This window comes from Capsella rubella, unplaced genomic scaffold (assembly GCF_000375325.1).
Source record: "Capsella rubella cultivar Monte Gargano unplaced genomic scaffold, Caprub1_0 scaffold_6, whole genome shotgun sequence".
NCBI lineage: Eukaryota > Viridiplantae > Streptophyta > Magnoliopsida > Brassicales > Brassicaceae > Capsella > Capsella rubella.
In genome coordinates, this window is record NW_006238918.1 from 1,594,680 (window position 1) to 1,611,712 (window position 17,033).

Consider the following 17,033-nt stretch of genomic DNA (forward strand, 5'->3'; position numbering starts at 1 on the left):
ATTCTCTTTAATTTTTTATAATTATTTTTTAATGTTGTTTAAAAATTCTGTTTGTATCTTAATATTAACAAAATTAGATATAACATGTTGGGACATCTTATATTTTTACTTGACACTTATCATGATCACGTGAGTTAGTAAATTTAAAAACTAAGTTTCGACATATAATCTCGTTTAATTGTTAAATTTACAAAAACTGCCATATATTCTTGTTAATTATAAATTTTAAATCCCTATCTTATTAATAAAACAAATTGACATAACTGAAATTAGGTTATTTGTTTAATTTTATTAATAATGTTTAATATATAATTATTTATAATATTTATTTTATATATTTCTTTTTTCGATATGGTTAATAATATTTTTATTTTATCCAAATATTAACAAAATTAGTTATGACACGTGTCAATATCTTATCATTTATAATTGACACGTGTCAATATCTTATCATTTATAATTGACACGTGTCACGATCTTGACTGACTTTGAAAACCAAGGTTTATATAATAAGATTTTAGTACAGTGGTTCTTTATTTTTTACATCAAACGGTGTCGTGCTACGAGGAGTGGGATTGTGATTTGTGAGGGAGCCGGCGTGATTGAAGATTACGACGGGAAAGTTTTTAAATAACAGACTCGTCCCAATTTTGAAAACCCTAAAATTCAATCTCGCGAATCTTATTAAGAAACTCTTCCTCTCCCTCTCTCTGTAATTTTCGCAACCTCCTAAGTTCTCGAGAATCTTAAACCATGGCGAATTCTGCACCGAATCTGGAATGTCGTATGTACGAAACCAGATACCCTGAGGTAGACATGGCGGTGATGATTCAGGTGAAGAACATCGCCGACATGGGAGCTTACGTCTCTCTCCTTGAGTACAATAATATCGAAGGAATGATCCTCTTCTCTGAGCTCTCCCGTCGTCGAATTCGTAGTATCAGTAGCTTAATCAAGGTCGGTCGGATCGAGCCTGTTATGGTCCTTCGTGTCGATAACGAGAGAGGTTATATCGATCTCAGTAAGCGTAGGGTTAGTGAAGAGGACATACAGACTTGCGAGGAGAGGTACAACAAGAGCAAGCTTGTTCACTCTATCATGCGCCATGTGGCCGAGACTGTTGGTGTCGATTTGGAGGTATTGATTGCATTCAGTGAACTTATTTAGAGCACTCGATCAGGAGCTTTGATTTCGTTTACTTTGCTTGGAATGATAAGCTGAACTCGGTAGTTCTTAGATTTTAGTTAGGATAAGTGGATAACTTTGATGAAGATTAAGATTTTAGGTATTGGTGTTTCCAAAATTATGTTGTATTGTTTCTGCTGATATTGCGTTTAAGATTTGTTTCTTCTAGCCAATGTGTTCTGCAGATTTCTAAGAATAAAGTTCCTCCATTGTTCATGTGATAATATAAAATCTTACACAATAGCCATAACCCTATGTGAAGTTTCAATCTATCTAGTGGTCGCCTTCAATGTTCTAGCTTGATCATTGTTTTTTCTTCTTGAGTTGTAATAAGGTCCAGTTTTGCGTATCCTTGTCCACTTTTCTCTTTAGACTTCCAATTTCTCAAAAAAGCTTTTTTTCCTTTTTCTGTAGGAGCTATACGTAAACATAGGCTGGCCATTGTATAAGAAGCATGGACATGCTTTTGAGGTAATAGTTCCAAAGCTTTTATTAACTAAACGGCTGATCACCTCTTATATGAACTGTTGTGACAGTGCTACTTTGAACTCTGTTTTTAGGCTTTCAAAATTGTTGTCACTGATCCTGATTCAGTTTTCAATGCTCTTACTCGAGAAGTTAAAGAAACAGGACCTGATGGTGTGGAGGTAACACCAAATGCCTTAAACCACCTTCCTTATCATTGTTTTAGTTGGATCCATGAAGACTTATTTTTTAATCCTTTTTAAAGGTGACCAAAGTTGTTCCGGCTGTGTCTGAAGAACTCAAAGATGCTTTTGTGAAGAACATTAGGAGGAGAATGACACCACAGCCAATGAAGATCCGTGCCGATATTGAATTGAAGTGTTTTCAGTTTGATGGAGTTCTCCACATCAAGGTCAGTCTTTTCTATTTCGTAACTGTTTATTGTTAAGATGAGTTTTTGTTTTCTTCCGATATGTTTGTTAATTGTTATATACTTACTAGCATAATATTTTGCCTGATAACGATGATATGAATTTGCAGGAAGCCATGAAGAAGGCAGAGGCTGAAGGTAGTGATGATTGTCCTGTCAAAATCAAGCTTGTTGCTCCTCCGCTCTATGTACTTACAACGCAAACCCTTGACAAGGTATTGTTTATGTTGTTGGGTTTGTCCCTTGTGTTAAAACGTGGAAAAGGGTTTAAGATACACTGTAACATTACTATAAATCCTTACACATATTCGTTTAACTCTTCCGCACAACCATCACGAATACCTGCAGTGCAATATGAGTTTTACAACCTAATGTTTCAGTAAAACTCTTGGGCACTCTTGACACTTTCTTTATCTGATTGAGTAGGAAAAAGGAATAGTGACTCTGAATAAAGCAATTGAAGCATGCATTATTGCAATAGAGAAAGAAAAGGGGAAACTTATTGTTAAAGAAGGTGCTCGTGCGGTGAGTGAACGCGATGACAAATTGCTTGCTGAGCACATGGCCAAGCTTAGAATGGATAATGAAGAAATCAGTGGAGATGAGGGAAGTGAAGATGAAGAAGAAGACACTGGAATGGGAGAAGTCGATATCAATGGAGGTAGCGGGATAATTGAATGAACAAAAGCATAAGCATTGTAACATCTGTTTCTGCTTTAGATCCTACAATTTTGTTTCCCTTTGAACAAAAACAGTTTTTTTCTTTGATCCTGAACATGCTTAGTAGTACAAGCATCTATTATACAAGACAAGTGTTTCATTTTGATATTACATAACTGGTTATGATACACTGCTCAATCTGTCGAGTTCTGAGGATGAAGACGAAGTACAAGAATCAGATGAACTGTCCTGGGTAATCTCGCCATTGGCCGCAATGATGGTGCGGGAATAACAGCTGAACTCATTGATGTAGCTAAGACTCTGTCTTGTGCTTGATTCACCGGCCAAGACATTGTGATCTTCAACCTCCATCCAACCCTCTGAATCTTGTCTGTTGTAAACTTGAGTCAAAGCCTCTCCATCTGAATGTGTCTCATTCAAGGCGTGTGAAATATTCGTCAGGAGCATATATGTATCTTTGTCGTTGGTTAACCCTCTACGAGTAGAAGTGATCACTGTGAGAGGATATGTCCGCTGGTACATGACTCGGTTCACCGGTATACCCGATTCAGAAGTCACCTCCACTATCCGTTTGGTTTGCACCCTCTGCTCAACCCTTTTGTATGTTCCGTTTTCCTCGAATCTCACCAAGCTGCCAACCTTGAAGATGCTCTTGACCATGGTGGTCAGATTATCTTTACTTGATCTAACCCAGCCATCATATTCGCTATGTACCTCTGCTTCAACCCTAAAGGACCCATCAAGCTGTTCAAACTCTTCTTCTCTCACCATGTGACGACTTGGGCTATCATAGAGTCTAGACCCAGCTTCAACATTGGAAGACCCGTGATCCAACCAGAGGTGCAAATTGGCGTCCACAAGCCAGTACGATATCCCATCGTTGACCCCAAGTGCAAACTCATGAGACTTTCCATCTAAAAGCAGCCCGAGAAATGGCGTCAAGTCCATGTCATAGGAAGGTAGATTGAATGCACCGATTGCAACAACTGGTTCCCAGAACAAAGGATTGATTCCACCTGTAAAGATCACCGGGAATGGCACCTCGGATCCCACGTATCTCCCGTCTATCTTAACAAAAACTTCCCGGTATGCACCATTGCTACGCCCGGTTGCTAGATTGTTCGTACTGATGTAAGAGTTTGGCGGGTTTGAATACCAGAACTCATCGTTTCCATGGAACGATACATATAGTTCCAGTACAATCTGACGAGTGTTGGACGGAATTTGAATTCGTTTTGAGTACGTCTCTGTAGGATTGTCAATCATGAACCAGAACCCTCTGTTCCCTCCGTCACATACCGGGATTATTAAATCCGCAGGGGTTTGGTCACTTCTCTGGGATTCCAAAAAGCCTAATCTGCTATTAACCTCTAGGTTTGACGCAATAGGATTGAATTTGTAGAAGTTGAGGGTGACATTGATATGATAGATGCCTGTGTAGACATCGTTCACAATGTTCTCGAGCATCATTGTGACATTTAAATCGGTTCTCATAAAGAGCGAAGAATACCTAGTGACGTCCTTCCGAACATTCCAGAAAATCCCCGATGGACTCGGCTCCGCTGTACTGGTGCGGAGTAGCTCCACTCCACCGAGCCACAAGCCGGAGATACGGTCGTATTGATCGCCACTCGAGGCGGCGCGTAGGTCAAGTACAACATAAGACCACGGCGGGGTTGTACAGTCCGAAGGTGGAGTGTATCGAGCAGTAAAAGGAGGTCCGTCAATGGTGTTGGCGAATGAGTGGCGAAGGAGGACGTGAGAGCAAGACGGCGTTAGCTGATCGGACGGTAAGGGCCGCCTGAGCTCCTCGTACTCCTGAGGCTCGTCCGTTGACCGGAGATAAGTCGAAGGAGCCGATCTGAGAAATCGATCCGGCGAAGAAGGAAAAGAAACGGCAGTAGCAGTGAGAAAAGCAAGTGTGAAGAAGAACTTAACGGCGTCGTTTTGGTTTATCTCCGGCATGGTATCTTATGTGTTGTTTGATTGTCCGAGCTCGCCGATGCAATCTTCAATGGAGTGAAGACTGAAGAGAGAGAAGGGCCGTAAGAAAACATCAGGGCGTTTTAGTTTTCGAAGAATCAACTACGTGTCGTTTATCACATCTCAAAATGGCAGGCAGTAGAAAGGAAATGTCGAGACTCTGTAGAGAGCTTGATAGTGACAGTGTGGGGTCCTACTGTGGTAACGGAATTCGAAAGTTTTTACTAGCGTCACTTGTGGTTACTTATAAGCCGTGTACGTGTCTTACCATTAGAGGTTTACTGGTGACACTTGTGTCACTGTCATTTATCTTTAGCCAATTCTCCTGACATGCTCACTCTCCCTCTCCGAGCACTGCGAGCTTTTCCCTTCTTAAGCTTTCATGGTGGCTTCATAAATTTATATACAGACAGCTTTATACACGAAAAAAACGCTATACATAAATATCTTACTCAGATTTGGCTTCTTCTCCACGCAGAGACTCGCTTTCTCTATTTTTCCTTCCTGGGTTTGGAGTTTTTTTTTTCTTAAGTTGAATCATGTTTTATTCCCACCAGCTTTTAGCTCGAAAAGCTCCATTGGGTCAAATATGGTGAGTCGAATCCTCTCACTTAAACGATTTCCGATATTTTTATGATTTTGCAACCTCTGTTTCTGTATCGGTTTTTGAAATCGGCTTGGCAACTTCGTCGTCCCGATCAACCCCTTGTTACTGCTTCAACTCTCCATTATGGTTTCCGTTGTTTGATCTCTCTACGCATTATTTAGTGAGTGCAAGAGTTTAATCTTCCAACCTCTGTTTTTGTTTCTTCTTCTTAAGGATGGCCGCTACGTTGCACGCGAAGATTAATCGGAAGAAACTGGATAAGCTCGATATCATTCAAATCTGGTGAGAAGAGTGGAGATTTTTCTCGCCGTTTTTTTTTTAAATTCCGTTTTGATTTTTGGGTGTTCATGCTATGAAAGCGGACGTTGATTTTTCCATTTCTCACAGCGAAGAGATTTTGAATCCGTCGGTTCCGATGGCTCTTAGACTCTCCGGGATTCTTATGGGTATGCTTAGATTATCTAAATTTTGTTTTTCCCATTTCTTTCTCATTCTGGGTTTAATTGATCTTAGTGTTTGTCTCTTCATTAGGTGGAGTTGTGATCGTTTATGAGAGAAAAGTGAAGCTCCTATTCGGTAAAATTTCGGATTCATTTAGTTTTTAAAACGTTGAGATTTCAGTGTCACTCTCCTCTTTTGGAAACTGATGAGTTCTTATTTTTCTGGGTTTGTTTCTCTGTTGAATATTTCAGATGATGTTAATCGCTTTATGGTAATCAAACCTTCTCCGATTCTCTTTCCTTCTTTTTTTTGACGTCAAAATCATAAGTATTCTTGTACCTCGGTTTCTGGGTTCTCACATGTGTTAATTTTTCCCAGGTTGAAATTAATGGAGCTTGGCGCACAAAAGCTGTCCCGGATCCTACTTTACTACCTAAAGGAAGAACCCATGCCAGGTATTATTACTATTTTCACATCTTCTTCCTTGTAGTAGCTTCTTATGCCATTGATGGGATTCTGCAGGAAAATCCAAAACATAAGAGCAGTGTCGTGTATAAGAGTATAAATGATTGGCGTGTTTGGGTTTTTGTTTGCCATTGAAGGATTATGAAGTAAAATCCAAAATCAAAAGAACAGTGTCGTGAAGAAGAGTAGAAATGATAGGCGTGATGTGTTTTTTTTGTTCTCTCTTGTTTTGCAGGAAAGAGGCTGTTACATTGCCTGACAACGAAGATTTTGGTGATTTTGAACAGACTCGTAATGCTCCCCAATTTGGCAATTACATGGATTTTCAGCAGACTTATATTTCAATGGTAACCTATTTGATTCCTTGTCTCTCCCAGATTGGATTGGTTATTTTTTCCTTTTATGGCTCAAAATAATATTCAACGATTTACCACACAAATGATTTACATTACGTACAACTTCTGGATACGATGGCTTAAATCTCCAACCTAAAGCAGTGTATAGAAGTAGAGGAAATAAGTTGGCGCATAAAGGGCAGCTAAGACTTGGTCCAACTCAAGCATGTGGTTTATGAATAGCCTCATTTTAGTCTACATGTGATTTTTTTTAAAAGGAAAATCTTGTTGGAACTTGAAGCATATGAAGTTGAACTCAATCGAAATCATTTTAACATTGCTTAAAATTTAACGTGTAACCTATGCGTTGTGGAAAAGGACAATGCACAAAAGATGCAAATGTTAATGTGAACTGGTCTCTATAGTGTTTATCTCCTTGTAAACCAATGAACACTCGTGTGCTTTTTCAGTTGAACTAATTCATCGTGTGGCTTTATCTCTTGCAGCGGTTAGATGAATCTCAAATTAACAATGATCCCGAGCCAGAAGATCTTGGACAGCAGTTCCATCAAGGTTTCTATCATGAGCCACAAACTTTGTAAATATCCGACTTGTTAATAACTTATGCCAATACACTCTTCAATTTATGTATCGTACTCAGCTGATGCCGAGAATATCACACTCTTTGAGTATCATGGTTCATTCCAGACCAACAATGAAACGTATGATCGTTTTGAAAGGTGAGATTTCAATCCCACTATCTATCCTTGGTCTTTGATTCCCTGATTTTAAATTTCTATAATAATTGTTGAAGGTGGAAGTTTGTAGCGCTTTACTATTTCTGTATTTTCTTTCATCCACCTTTCAGCAAAATGCTGGTGATGATTTGTTCTTTTCTATTCTGCGTTTTTGTGGCATCTCAGATTTGACATCGAAGGAGATGATGAAACACAGATCAACTTCAATTCAAGAGAAGGCGCTGAAATACCTACAACTCTCATCCCATCACCACCTCATCATCATGACATTCCCGAAGGTAGATTAGTTATGTCAGTCTTATAATCTATAATCGTGATATCTGGTTATTGTATGAGGACATGAAGTGTTGAGTCAAAGAGTAAAGTGTTTTCTATCTTTAAATAGTGCTAAGTTTATGAAGCCAATAACAATGGCTTGGGGGAGTCTTTAGTATAATAATCATGTACTATATTTAACCAGGGAATGCCCTTTTGTAGACGCCTTTGAATGATATATAAAACACTGAGCTTCATGAACAGAGCAGAGAAAATTTACTAACCTGTAGCCATCTGCAGGAGTCAACCCCTCAAGTGCCCAGCGCCAGGAGCAACAAGAGCATGGTAGGGACGCCTTTGCTGAGCAGATGGAGGAACAAAACATACCGCACAGAGAGGTATTTGCTCTTACTAGCTAGGAATACTCTCATCTAGTGAGAAAAGATATTGAATTGGGTTTTGTTCTGCATGCAGGAACATGATAGACCACAGGCAGCAAAAAAAAGAGCAAGAAAGACAGCTACTTCAGAGATGGATTATGAGCAGACTATTATTGCTGGTCATGTTTACCAGTCATGGCTCCAAGATACTTCACACATTCTCTGTAGGGGGGAAGAGAGAAAGGTTCAAATTAGTGAACGCCTTGGCATTTAATGTATTAACTGGAGCTCATGTTGGCCTTACATCTGGCATCTTTTTGTAGGTTCGCGGAACCATCCGGCCAGGAATGAAGATATTCAAACGTGCGAATATGCCACCTACACAACTCTTCGAAAAGCATGTGGATAGTTCTTACCCGCCTCAGCTTGACGAGCTTTGGTCAAAGAGTACTAAACTTCTTCAAACCTCATCATCTGGTCTGTCTCTATCCATCTGTTTTAATAAAATATTTAAACCTTAGTGAAAGGGATCTGACATTTGGAAATGCCAATGCAGAAACTCGACACCCTGATTTCCGCGCGGAACAGTCTCCAGAGTTTGCTCAAGAGAGAATGCACAACCACCATCAAACAAACCATGTAAGGCGCAAAAGCATTTTCTCTCCTGTAAATTTAGTATCTATATGAGAAAGGCAGAATTTCATATTCTCTCTAACTTTGTGGATGTATGCAGCATCAGGGCAGTGACATAAGCTCCCAAAACCTTGGTAGTCCTGCAGAAAGACTCCGAACAGTTCGTACTGGGCTAGGTGCTTCAGTAGAAAGCATGATGGCTGGATCTCGAGCAAGCCCTGAAACTATTAACCGCCAGGCTGCTGATATAAATGTTACGCCATTCTATTCTGGTTATAAGCTTCTCTATTTTATTCAGTCATCAGACATAGCTTGGTATTGTGGAATATTTGTCTTTAGTCATTTGATATTCATGGGAATTACAGGAGAAGACGTGAGATCCATGCCTAGCACACCATCCGCACGTGGAGCGGCTTCAGTTAACAACATAGAGATCAGCTCTAAAAGGTTAAGAACACTTCTTAGTTTCTCTGATACTAATTCCAATGGTAACTTACAAACAAGTTTTGCATAGGAAGAGGATCATTAATTCTTTTTCCGCTTACCAAATCAGTCGCAGGTCCAATTTAAAAAGGCCTAATTCCTCACCAAGAAGAGGGCTCGAACCAGTTGCAGAAGAGAGACCGTGGGAGCACTGTGAATATGAATTTGAGTTTTCAATTTTACCTGAAAAGCGCTTTAGAGCCGATAGCGGTAGAAGTTTTAAATGTCTTTTGAAAAACTTCAGAAAACCATCTAAAAAACCTTAACTAACTTGGCTTCTTTTTACACAGAAATTCTATTTGAAACTGGATCCACACAGACTCAGAATCCAGCGTGCAATCAATCAGACGAGAAGATAACAGATAGCATCAAAAGGTATGAGATTGAATATTATTTGCCAAATCTATATACTGAGTGACAATGATGAGATGTATAAAACGAAACACAGTCAGCTCAAGACACACTTTGAGACACCTGGAGCTCCTCAAGTGGAATCTCTTAACAAGCTCGCTGTTGGAATGGACAGAAACGCTGCAGCTAAACTCTTCTTCCAATCCTGTGGTACTAACTTCTTCACGTCAAAATTAGTTTCAGTTATGTGAACAATACAACTATTCAAAAAAAAACCCTGACTTTTAATATGGTTTATATTTCCAGTGTTAGCTACTCGTGGAGTCATCAAGGTGAACCAAACGCAGCCTTATGGAGACATTCTCATTGCAAGAGGACCCAACATGTAAAGGTTTGATTCTAAATTTAAAAAGGTTCTGATGGACCAGTGTTTTTTAGTTATTTTGCGATTCATATTGGAGCAGAGAGAGTTCGTAGACTATTAACATTATAAAAGTTCTTTACCTAAAGTCCTCTTTTTGGTCCTTTTGTTATTGGTTATTACTACTTCATACGTTATTATCCTAGCTTTGTCCGAAACATCTGAAGTTAATTATTATAAGATCTTTAAATATTCTATTATTAAGTATTTTACTCACAGATTGTCTTCTTAGATGAATCGGAATAAAGAATAAGCAGACAATAGTTTAATATATAACCCGTTGACAAAGAAAATGGCAGTCACGTAATAAGCCGCAACTAACCCCATTTTCATACAGGACATGTAATCTCCACAATTAGTTGCACTCACGTCTTATACAATATTGTCAATAAACACTATAATACCAGTCCTTGTATGTTTCTATATATATACGCATATTTCTCTTCCTGGATCAAACATCAAGAGGAGAAAGAAGTTCAATAAACAGAGTACATAACAAGAAACATGGCCTCAAGAGCATTACCCTTCTCCGTTCTCGTCATCCTCATCGCTACGGCGGTGTTGGCCAACGGTTACTCTCCTCCTCCTCCTCCTCCAACCACCGCATACCCTGCCGTGAAAACCGTGGAAGCTGCAGTGGAGGGAATGGTGTACTGCCAATCCTGCGACAAATTCGGATCATGGTCGTTGGGTGGAGCAGAAGCCATAGCCGGAGCTAAAATCAGCATAATATGCAAGAACCATAGGCAACAAGTGACTTTCTACAAAGTCTTTCAAACTGATTCCTACGGCCATTTCTACGGTGAGCTCAAAGGTTTTAAGATGACTCCACATTTCTTGGACCATCCTCTTCACTCTTGCCGAGCCAAGCTCGTCTCTTCTCCTCGTGAAGACTGCAATCTCTTCTCTAACATTAACAATGCTCTGGATGGAGCTGTGCTGCGGTATGAAGAGAAGAGGCTCAAGTGGACAAACTATGAGGCCGTAGTTTACGCTGCTGGTCCATTGGCTTTCCGTCCAGACCACTGCCCCACGACTGCACCACCCACTTACTGATTCTGGTTTTGAAGATGATCATATACTAATTACATAAGACACTTTTATACATTTGTTTCTATTTTGTTTCTTTTGGTTTATGGTTTGTCACTTGTTTGTAAAATGCTGAGTAATATTGTAATGGGATTCTTGTGGCTCGTTTGTATCGAGTTTCTTCAGTTTAAGACCGGTAAAATGATTGGTCATAGCAACATTGTAACCTGAACATTTTAAATCTTAAAACCTTACGACACAAATATGTCCGCAGTTACAGCAAGAACATGGATTTCTCATAAATCAACACAACAGAGAAGTACAAAGCAGGAACATCGACTACAAACTTTACCTGCTATTCTAAGCATAAGCTATGAGAGAGAGACAGAGTAGAACCAAATACCTTGTTGCTTAGAAGTCCATTGGCACTGCGAACAATTTGTTAATCTCATCCAAGGCTACTTTTGTGCACACAGTTGGCTCAAATAGTTCCCGCTCATCTGATTTTGAAGGCAATATCTGAGTTGCCTGGTTCTTCCTTTGATCTTCTTGCTCAAATTCTTCATCATTGTCATCATCATCATCATCATCCTCAAGTATTGAGAAACCGGCAGCAGGGTTGGGTTTCGTCTCTACTACTGCTTTTCCTTTGTTTTTAGGGCGGTTGGGTCTAACAAAATCTATTGGTTCACCAAACATGTGGTTTATGTCCTCCATAGCTTCCTTTAGGTTAACTGTAGGGTCAACAAGGCCATGGTGGCAGGCATTTTCAACTGCTTCTGGCTCATCGGAGATAGTTGAACCAACAAATCTATGAACAACTGTATCCTCTCTAAATCTAGCCCGAGGAGGACTGTTTCTGTCTGCTTGTTCAGGACTTTCAGGTGAACGGTCTCTTGGCAGTAGAAAGACAAAAGCTTTTCCAGCCTCATCATTTTCATCCGTAGTATCATCAGCGTTTTCATCATCAATGAATATCTCAAATGACTCTTGGTTAGACTGGGATCCTTGAGTAATACCAGTCTTTGCTTTTCCACTAGTCCCTGTTTCACTTTTGAGATTCTGGTCCACAAAAACTTCAAAACTATTGTTGCATCCTTGATTTACTTTGTTTTGACTTCTCTGTCGTGATCTTCTGTGCAGTGGAGCAGTTTCTATAGGCTCTTTGAACATGTTGTTGATTGCATTCATGGCTTCCTTCATGTTTACTGTGGGATCCACCAAACCGTGATGGCATGCATTTTCTGCTTCAGGCTTTCCTACAATGGCTTTATCAACAAAATTCAACACTGGCTCATGTTGCCTCACAACCTTCTGGTCTTTCCCAGTCAGTTTTTGTTCCTGACGCTGCAAAGGGAAACATATATTCAGATATCTGCAGAACTTGTAAGAAATTATACAAGCGGAGCAATCAAATAATGGAAATAGTACCTGTGTCTTTTTCTTTTTGTGTCTCTCCATGCGACTTAGGAATTGCAAGTATGATTTCTGTAACTCATCCATGGGTTCTGCAAGGCTGGGGACAAGAGGAAATAGTCACCCAATTTAAATAATGTCTTCAACTTATCACATATGCTAACTCAAACTATCATTATTACATTCATCATTACCACATAATGAATTGACTTGTAGTAGATTTTGTAGCAAATCATGCAAGTGGATGGATACCAGGAATGATCATGACATGAACTTACTTAGAGAATATATAAGCTGAACGATGAATTTGAATGGGAAATTCAGTGGCAAAAACAAGGATATTCAGTAGCTCACAAGTATAGATTTTTTCCCTATGCATAATCACCTAATAGAGGTGTACTCTTAACCATCCATTAAATACAACTTTCCTGCGATTCCAAGAATACTTACTTTTGCACCCCAAGACGGTACATTTTCTCAGCCTCCTCAAATCTTTTCATCTTCTCATAATGGAGAGCATATGCCTGGTAGAACAGTGACCTCTTGGTCCCTATATTTTTTGTTTCCATGGCTCTTAATAGAGCTCTTGGATCGTCCACAAAGTCCATCTAGCCAAAAAAATCATCATCACCCATTAAGACCAACAACTGAAAGCATTCAAATCATCAGGGATACAAACCCCAAACCATTCAAATCCAAAATGTTCTTCTCTCGCTCAGTTTAAATCCCTTTAAATTTTCGATCTTTGCAAGCAGGAATAGTAATGAGATCATCAAATCCATATGAATCCAGTTACATTTTTATCCACTACTCTTACTAGAATGCTTATCCAATCAATGATCTCTAGGATTCTCAAACTAAGCTCGAGCACAACAGTTAAGAAACCCCAAAAAGAAAAAATCAGTTTCAACCAAATCAAATGAAAAATCAAAAGGGTAATTTTTCATTACCAGCTGCAACCAAACACGAATATACCGCGAATCGTTCTTATATCTCTTATCAGATTCAAATGACTCTGCACATTTCTGCAAAAACCGCGGCAGCTTCTCGTTCAATATCTCAGTGGGCAAGCTCTCTTTCATCTTCTTAATACCTCTGTTTCATATTGACCCAAGAATCAAAGACACATCTTTTTATTAGGTTTCTATGAACTTAATGCTATAGAACCGGCGACTAAAATAGTGATACTGAGACAAAAACAAAAAATTACCGGATCCAAGGAAGAAGATGGTCCTTTCCAGAGTATGATTTGATATCGACGATCAGTGAAGCCAACAGGTTCTCGTTCTTCGCCATTTTTACTTCTCCGAATTGAAGAAACCAAAAGGACAAAGGCGAGACTAGAGAGAGAGGGATATGTACAGTATACGAAATTTGAAAAGATTCCACCTTTTAATTTTTAAGTCTTCTGATAGAGAAAGAGGCTCCACTCTGCTCCTTATAACCAGCTAACCCGACTAATCGGAAGCCGGTTAACCAAATAACCGGTTCTGCAAGGGATTCGCAAGAATGTTAACGCTTTTGGAGGAGCCGTCAAATTGATTTCGCCGATTTGCTCATCTCTCAGTTGTTTTGCTCCTTCTCATGGCGAATCCGGCGGAGAAACCCGACCCGAATCTATCAACACCCAAAATCGAACCAGAAGATGAAAGAGAAGAACTAGAGGACATGAACGGCGACGAAGAGGAAGAGGAAGAGTATGAGGAAGAAGACGACGGAAAACCCCAAACGCGAGAGGATGCGATCGCGAGTAGGATCCAAGCGGAGTCTCTGTTCCGTCGTATGCGAGCAGCTCCGGTCCCGGTGCGTGTCCATGACGTGATCGTCAAAGGAAACGAGAAGACAAAGGACCACGTCATCGAGGCTGAGGTGGATGTTGTGAGGCAAGCGACTACGTTGCAGGAGCTTCTCAAAGCCTCTAAGGTTGCCAATTTCAATCTTCAAGCGCTTGATATCTTCGATTCAGTCAGCATTACGCTTGATTCTGGTCCTCCCGAGCTTCCTGGTACCACCAATGTGGTAATCCATGTTGTTGAGAGCAAAAGCCCAATCACCGGCCAAATCGGAACCTTCACTAAAGCAGAGGTATTACTTTCTTTTTCTTCTTACAATGGATTCTTAGTATTCTCCTGGAAGAATTATGTAAATCCATTGATTGAGGCATAGAGTTGGAGTTGTTGATTCATGTGGATGTATCTTATTCTGGAGCTGATCATCTGGATTCACTAATATATTTGTGTCTCTTATTTAGGGGATTTCATATTTATTGTTCGTGTGTCTTTTGTAGGCTAGATCATCAAGCCTTGAAGGCTCTTTGAAGTACAAGAACATTTTTGGATATGGAGATATCTGGGACGGGTCTCTGGCTTATGGCTGTGATCACTCTGCAGAGGTCGGCTTGGGTATGTATTTGCCAAGGTTCAGAGGGCGTCCTACACCATTTACGTCGCGGGTTTACCTTTCTAACCAAGATTGGCTTAAGTTTTCGTCTTATAAAGAACGAGCTCTTGGTCTTTCCTTTGGGCTTATCGCTAGCAAGTATCATGAGCTGGTCTACACTACTGCATGGCGTAACCTGATAGACCCATCGAAAATGGCATCGAGTTCAATTAGGAGACAGCTGGGTCATAATTTGGTTTCTGCTCTGAAGTACACTTTCAAATTTGACCAGAGAAACTCATCCTTGAGACCAACACGCGGGTACTCTTTCATCTCTACGTCTCAAATAGGTGGTCTTGCACCTGATAGTCGAGTACTCCGTTTTTTGCGCCAGGTTTGGGATTCTTTATTCTTATTGCCAGCATTTTATATTAACTTATTTTACAGTGTGGAAAGTTGTTGCATCTACATTTTACTCAGAAAACTTTCATGGCACCTAGTCCCTTGTATAGGATTTTGCACCATTTATTCATAACTTCCCAAATACCTCTGGTACTCTTTACTTATTGTGACAGTAAATGAAAAGATTGGTTAACCCTACGATAACATCTGTAGTTCTTTTAGTTTTGCCATACATGTTGAGCGTTTTCTTGTCCTTTTTCAGGAAGTCGATCTCCGATATGCTGTTCCACTCGGGTTTTATCGTGCTGCTCTGAACTTCGGTGTATCTGGGGGAATCACTTTCCCATGGGGAAGCGGATACAAGAGCAGAGCTTCTTATGTACCTGAGAGGTTCTTCTTAGGTGGAAACCTATCACCTGTGTGTTCGTTGGGAGGACCATCTGCATTATGGGGATTCAAGACTAGGGGATTGGGTCCTAGCGAGCGAAGGAGGGAAGTACAAGACGATGAGAGTAGTGACACACATGAAAGGGATTTTGTGGGAGGGGATGTTGCGGTTACTGCATTTGCAGACCTGTCTTTTGATTTCCCACTGAAATGGTTCAGAGACAGAGGAATTCACGGACATGTGTTTGCATGTGCTGGGAATATGGCAGAATTATCAGAGAACAAGTATAGGAAGCTCACTGCTCCAAAGTTGTTGGAGACATTTAGAAGCTCAATTGGTGCTGGAATCGTGGTACCAACTAGTCTATTTCGCATGGAGGTTAGTTAGTGTTCCCGCTTCTCTTTTCTCATCAAGAATCATAAAAAAAAAAAGATTTGCAATCCTTTTAACAGATATTGATTATTGTTTTGTTATGTGATCGCTTATGACAGCTTAACTACTGCCACATACTGAAGAAACAAGAACACGATCGAGCAAAATCTGGACTTTTCGTTACATTCTCGACATCATGATAATGCTTACCTTTGATGATATTTTTAATTGTGGCTTGCACTCTCAGTGTCATGGTGGAATCTTTTTGTTTTGGTTTCCAGGTGCTTCATTGTTTAGTTTCTTGTTTGGAATTTTGAAACTATGAAAGTTCTATAGAGATTGCGTACGCGATGTGCCGATTTTTCAGGGGAAAGGAAATAAGATTAATAAAGAGAAATTAACTAAAGTTGATATTTTATCCTGATATTATTTCCCTTTTTTAAAGATGTTTCCTTCTTTCAGGAGTAAGAATTATTATCCATCCCCTCTAAAAATAAATATTGTTCCTAGAGGCTGTCAAAAGAAACCTAGAGAAGAAGAGAAATTAAAATCAACCCTTGGTTGGGAGGATCAATCATCATCCATAAGAGTCATGCAAAAGCAAAAGAGCCGGCGAGTATTTTTCTTCTACCCGAGCAGTTTCTCACCACGCTTCCATTCAAATTCCACAAGCCGTTTCGCCATAACACTAAAGACTTTCCGACGAGATATTTACCGTCCGATCACCGGGAAGGAACGACTTTTCGGACAGACATCACTAGGCCCTTGGGTTCAACTGAAGTTCAAAATCCCATCAGAGTTTCTAGCCGCCTGCGACGTGGATACATGCCGTCAACACTTGTCTCTTGTTTTGGCTGATGTTGAGTATCACTTGATGGACGACGAGGAATCTATAGTGACACATGATTGTTGTCATGTTTTTCATAAACTCTGTCTTTGGCGCTGGATCCGAACCAATAGCACTTGTCCTTTTTGTCGTCATCCTATTTATTCAAGACCCAAATTTTTGGATCTTTACTTTTTTTTTTTGTAAAACTCCGTCCTCCTTTGCAGGATATACATATGACCCAAATACTTGTTGTAAATTATGGGTTGTTTTTATATAAAAAAAGTGCAATTGAAAAGATGTTCTATAAGCTTCGATTAAAATTAAAAAACGGGTTTAAGGCCCATA

At 39.8% G+C, this 17,033-nt stretch overlaps 7 protein-coding genes across 9 annotated transcripts; 5 read left to right on the forward strand and 2 right to left on the reverse strand.

Annotated features, from left to right (window-relative positions):
* The first annotated feature begins 574 nt into the window (after positions 1-574).
* LOC17883735 (eukaryotic translation initiation factor 2 subunit alpha) lies at positions 575-2,908 on the forward strand. The gene is made up of 6 exons (XM_006288046.2): positions 575-1,137; positions 1,600-1,656; positions 1,746-1,832; positions 1,916-2,062; positions 2,191-2,295; positions 2,507-2,908. The coding sequence occupies exons 1-6, from the start codon at positions 754-756 to the stop codon at positions 2,759-2,761; spliced, it is 1,035 nt and encodes a 344-aa protein (XP_006288108.1). The 5' UTR covers positions 575-753; the 3' UTR covers positions 2,762-2,908.
* LOC17884626 (peptide-N4-(N-acetyl-beta-glucosaminyl)asparagine amidase A) lies at positions 2,825-4,812 on the reverse strand. Its single transcript, XM_006290017.2, has one exon. It carries the CDS (start codon positions 4,724-4,726, stop codon positions 2,921-2,923), a length of 1,806 nt encoding a protein of 601 aa, XP_006290079.1. The 5' UTR covers positions 4,727-4,812; the 3' UTR covers positions 2,825-2,920.
* A 247-nt stretch (positions 4,813-5,059) lies between these two features.
* On the forward strand, positions 5,060-10,073 carry LOC17881851 (sister chromatid cohesion 1 protein 1). Of its 3 annotated transcripts, XM_023780218.1 has the most exons (21): positions 5,060-5,129; positions 5,223-5,336; positions 5,565-5,633; positions 5,739-5,797; positions 5,883-5,927; positions 6,044-6,063; positions 6,171-6,247; positions 6,493-6,604; positions 7,099-7,165; positions 7,254-7,332; positions 7,516-7,628; positions 7,906-8,003; positions 8,080-8,229; positions 8,309-8,462; positions 8,542-8,624; positions 8,719-8,890; positions 8,984-9,065; positions 9,172-9,311; positions 9,392-9,476; positions 9,550-9,662; positions 9,759-10,073. In XM_023780218.1, the coding sequence occupies exons 2-21, from the start codon at positions 5,284-5,286 to the stop codon at positions 9,839-9,841; spliced, it is 1,854 nt and encodes a 617-aa protein (XP_023635986.1). In that variant the 5' UTR covers positions 5,060-5,129; positions 5,223-5,283; the 3' UTR covers positions 9,842-10,073. The 3 variants fall into 3 exon arrangements, with proteins under 3 accessions (XP_023635986.1, XP_006289413.2, XP_023635987.1); XM_006289351.2 differs by lacking the exon at positions 5,060-5,129 and having other exon boundaries at positions 5,188-5,336; XM_023780219.1 differs by lacking the exons at positions 5,060-5,129; positions 5,223-5,336; positions 5,565-5,633; ... (2 more) ...; positions 6,044-6,063; positions 6,171-6,247 and adding an exon at positions 6,314-6,403.
* A 273-nt stretch (positions 10,074-10,346) lies between these two features.
* LOC17883156 (non-classical arabinogalactan protein 30) lies at positions 10,347-11,078 on the forward strand. The gene has a single exon (XM_006289651.2). The coding sequence runs from the start codon at positions 10,378-10,380 to the stop codon at positions 10,927-10,929; it is 552 nt and encodes a 183-aa protein (XP_006289713.1). The 5' UTR covers positions 10,347-10,377; the 3' UTR covers positions 10,930-11,078.
* Positions 11,079-11,130: 52 nt separating this feature from the next.
* On the reverse strand, positions 11,131-13,730 carry LOC17882067 (mitotic spindle checkpoint protein BUBR1). The gene is made up of 5 exons (XM_006287614.2): positions 13,529-13,730; positions 13,269-13,413; positions 12,769-12,926; positions 12,334-12,418; positions 11,131-12,249 (listed from the first exon to the last, which is right to left on the reverse strand). The coding sequence occupies exons 1-5, from the start codon at positions 13,612-13,614 to the stop codon at positions 11,314-11,316; spliced, it is 1,410 nt and encodes a 469-aa protein (XP_006287676.1). The 5' UTR covers positions 13,615-13,730; the 3' UTR covers positions 11,131-11,313.
* Positions 13,731-13,816: 86 nt separating this feature from the next.
* LOC17883544 (sorting and assembly machinery component 50 homolog B) lies at positions 13,817-16,225 on the forward strand. Its single transcript, XM_006287447.2, has 4 exons — positions 13,817-14,403; positions 14,606-15,091; positions 15,362-15,865; positions 15,979-16,225. Exons 1-4 carry the CDS (start codon positions 13,903-13,905, stop codon positions 16,057-16,059), a joined length of 1,572 nt encoding a protein of 523 aa, XP_006287509.1. The 5' UTR covers positions 13,817-13,902; the 3' UTR covers positions 16,060-16,225.
* A 69-nt stretch (positions 16,226-16,294) lies between these two features.
* LOC17882750 lies at positions 16,295-16,969 on the forward strand. The gene has a single exon (XM_006288645.2). It carries the CDS (start codon positions 16,305-16,307, stop codon positions 16,890-16,892), a length of 588 nt encoding a protein of 195 aa, XP_006288707.1. The 5' UTR covers positions 16,295-16,304; the 3' UTR covers positions 16,893-16,969.
* The last annotated feature ends 64 nt before the right edge of the window (positions 16,970-17,033 follow it).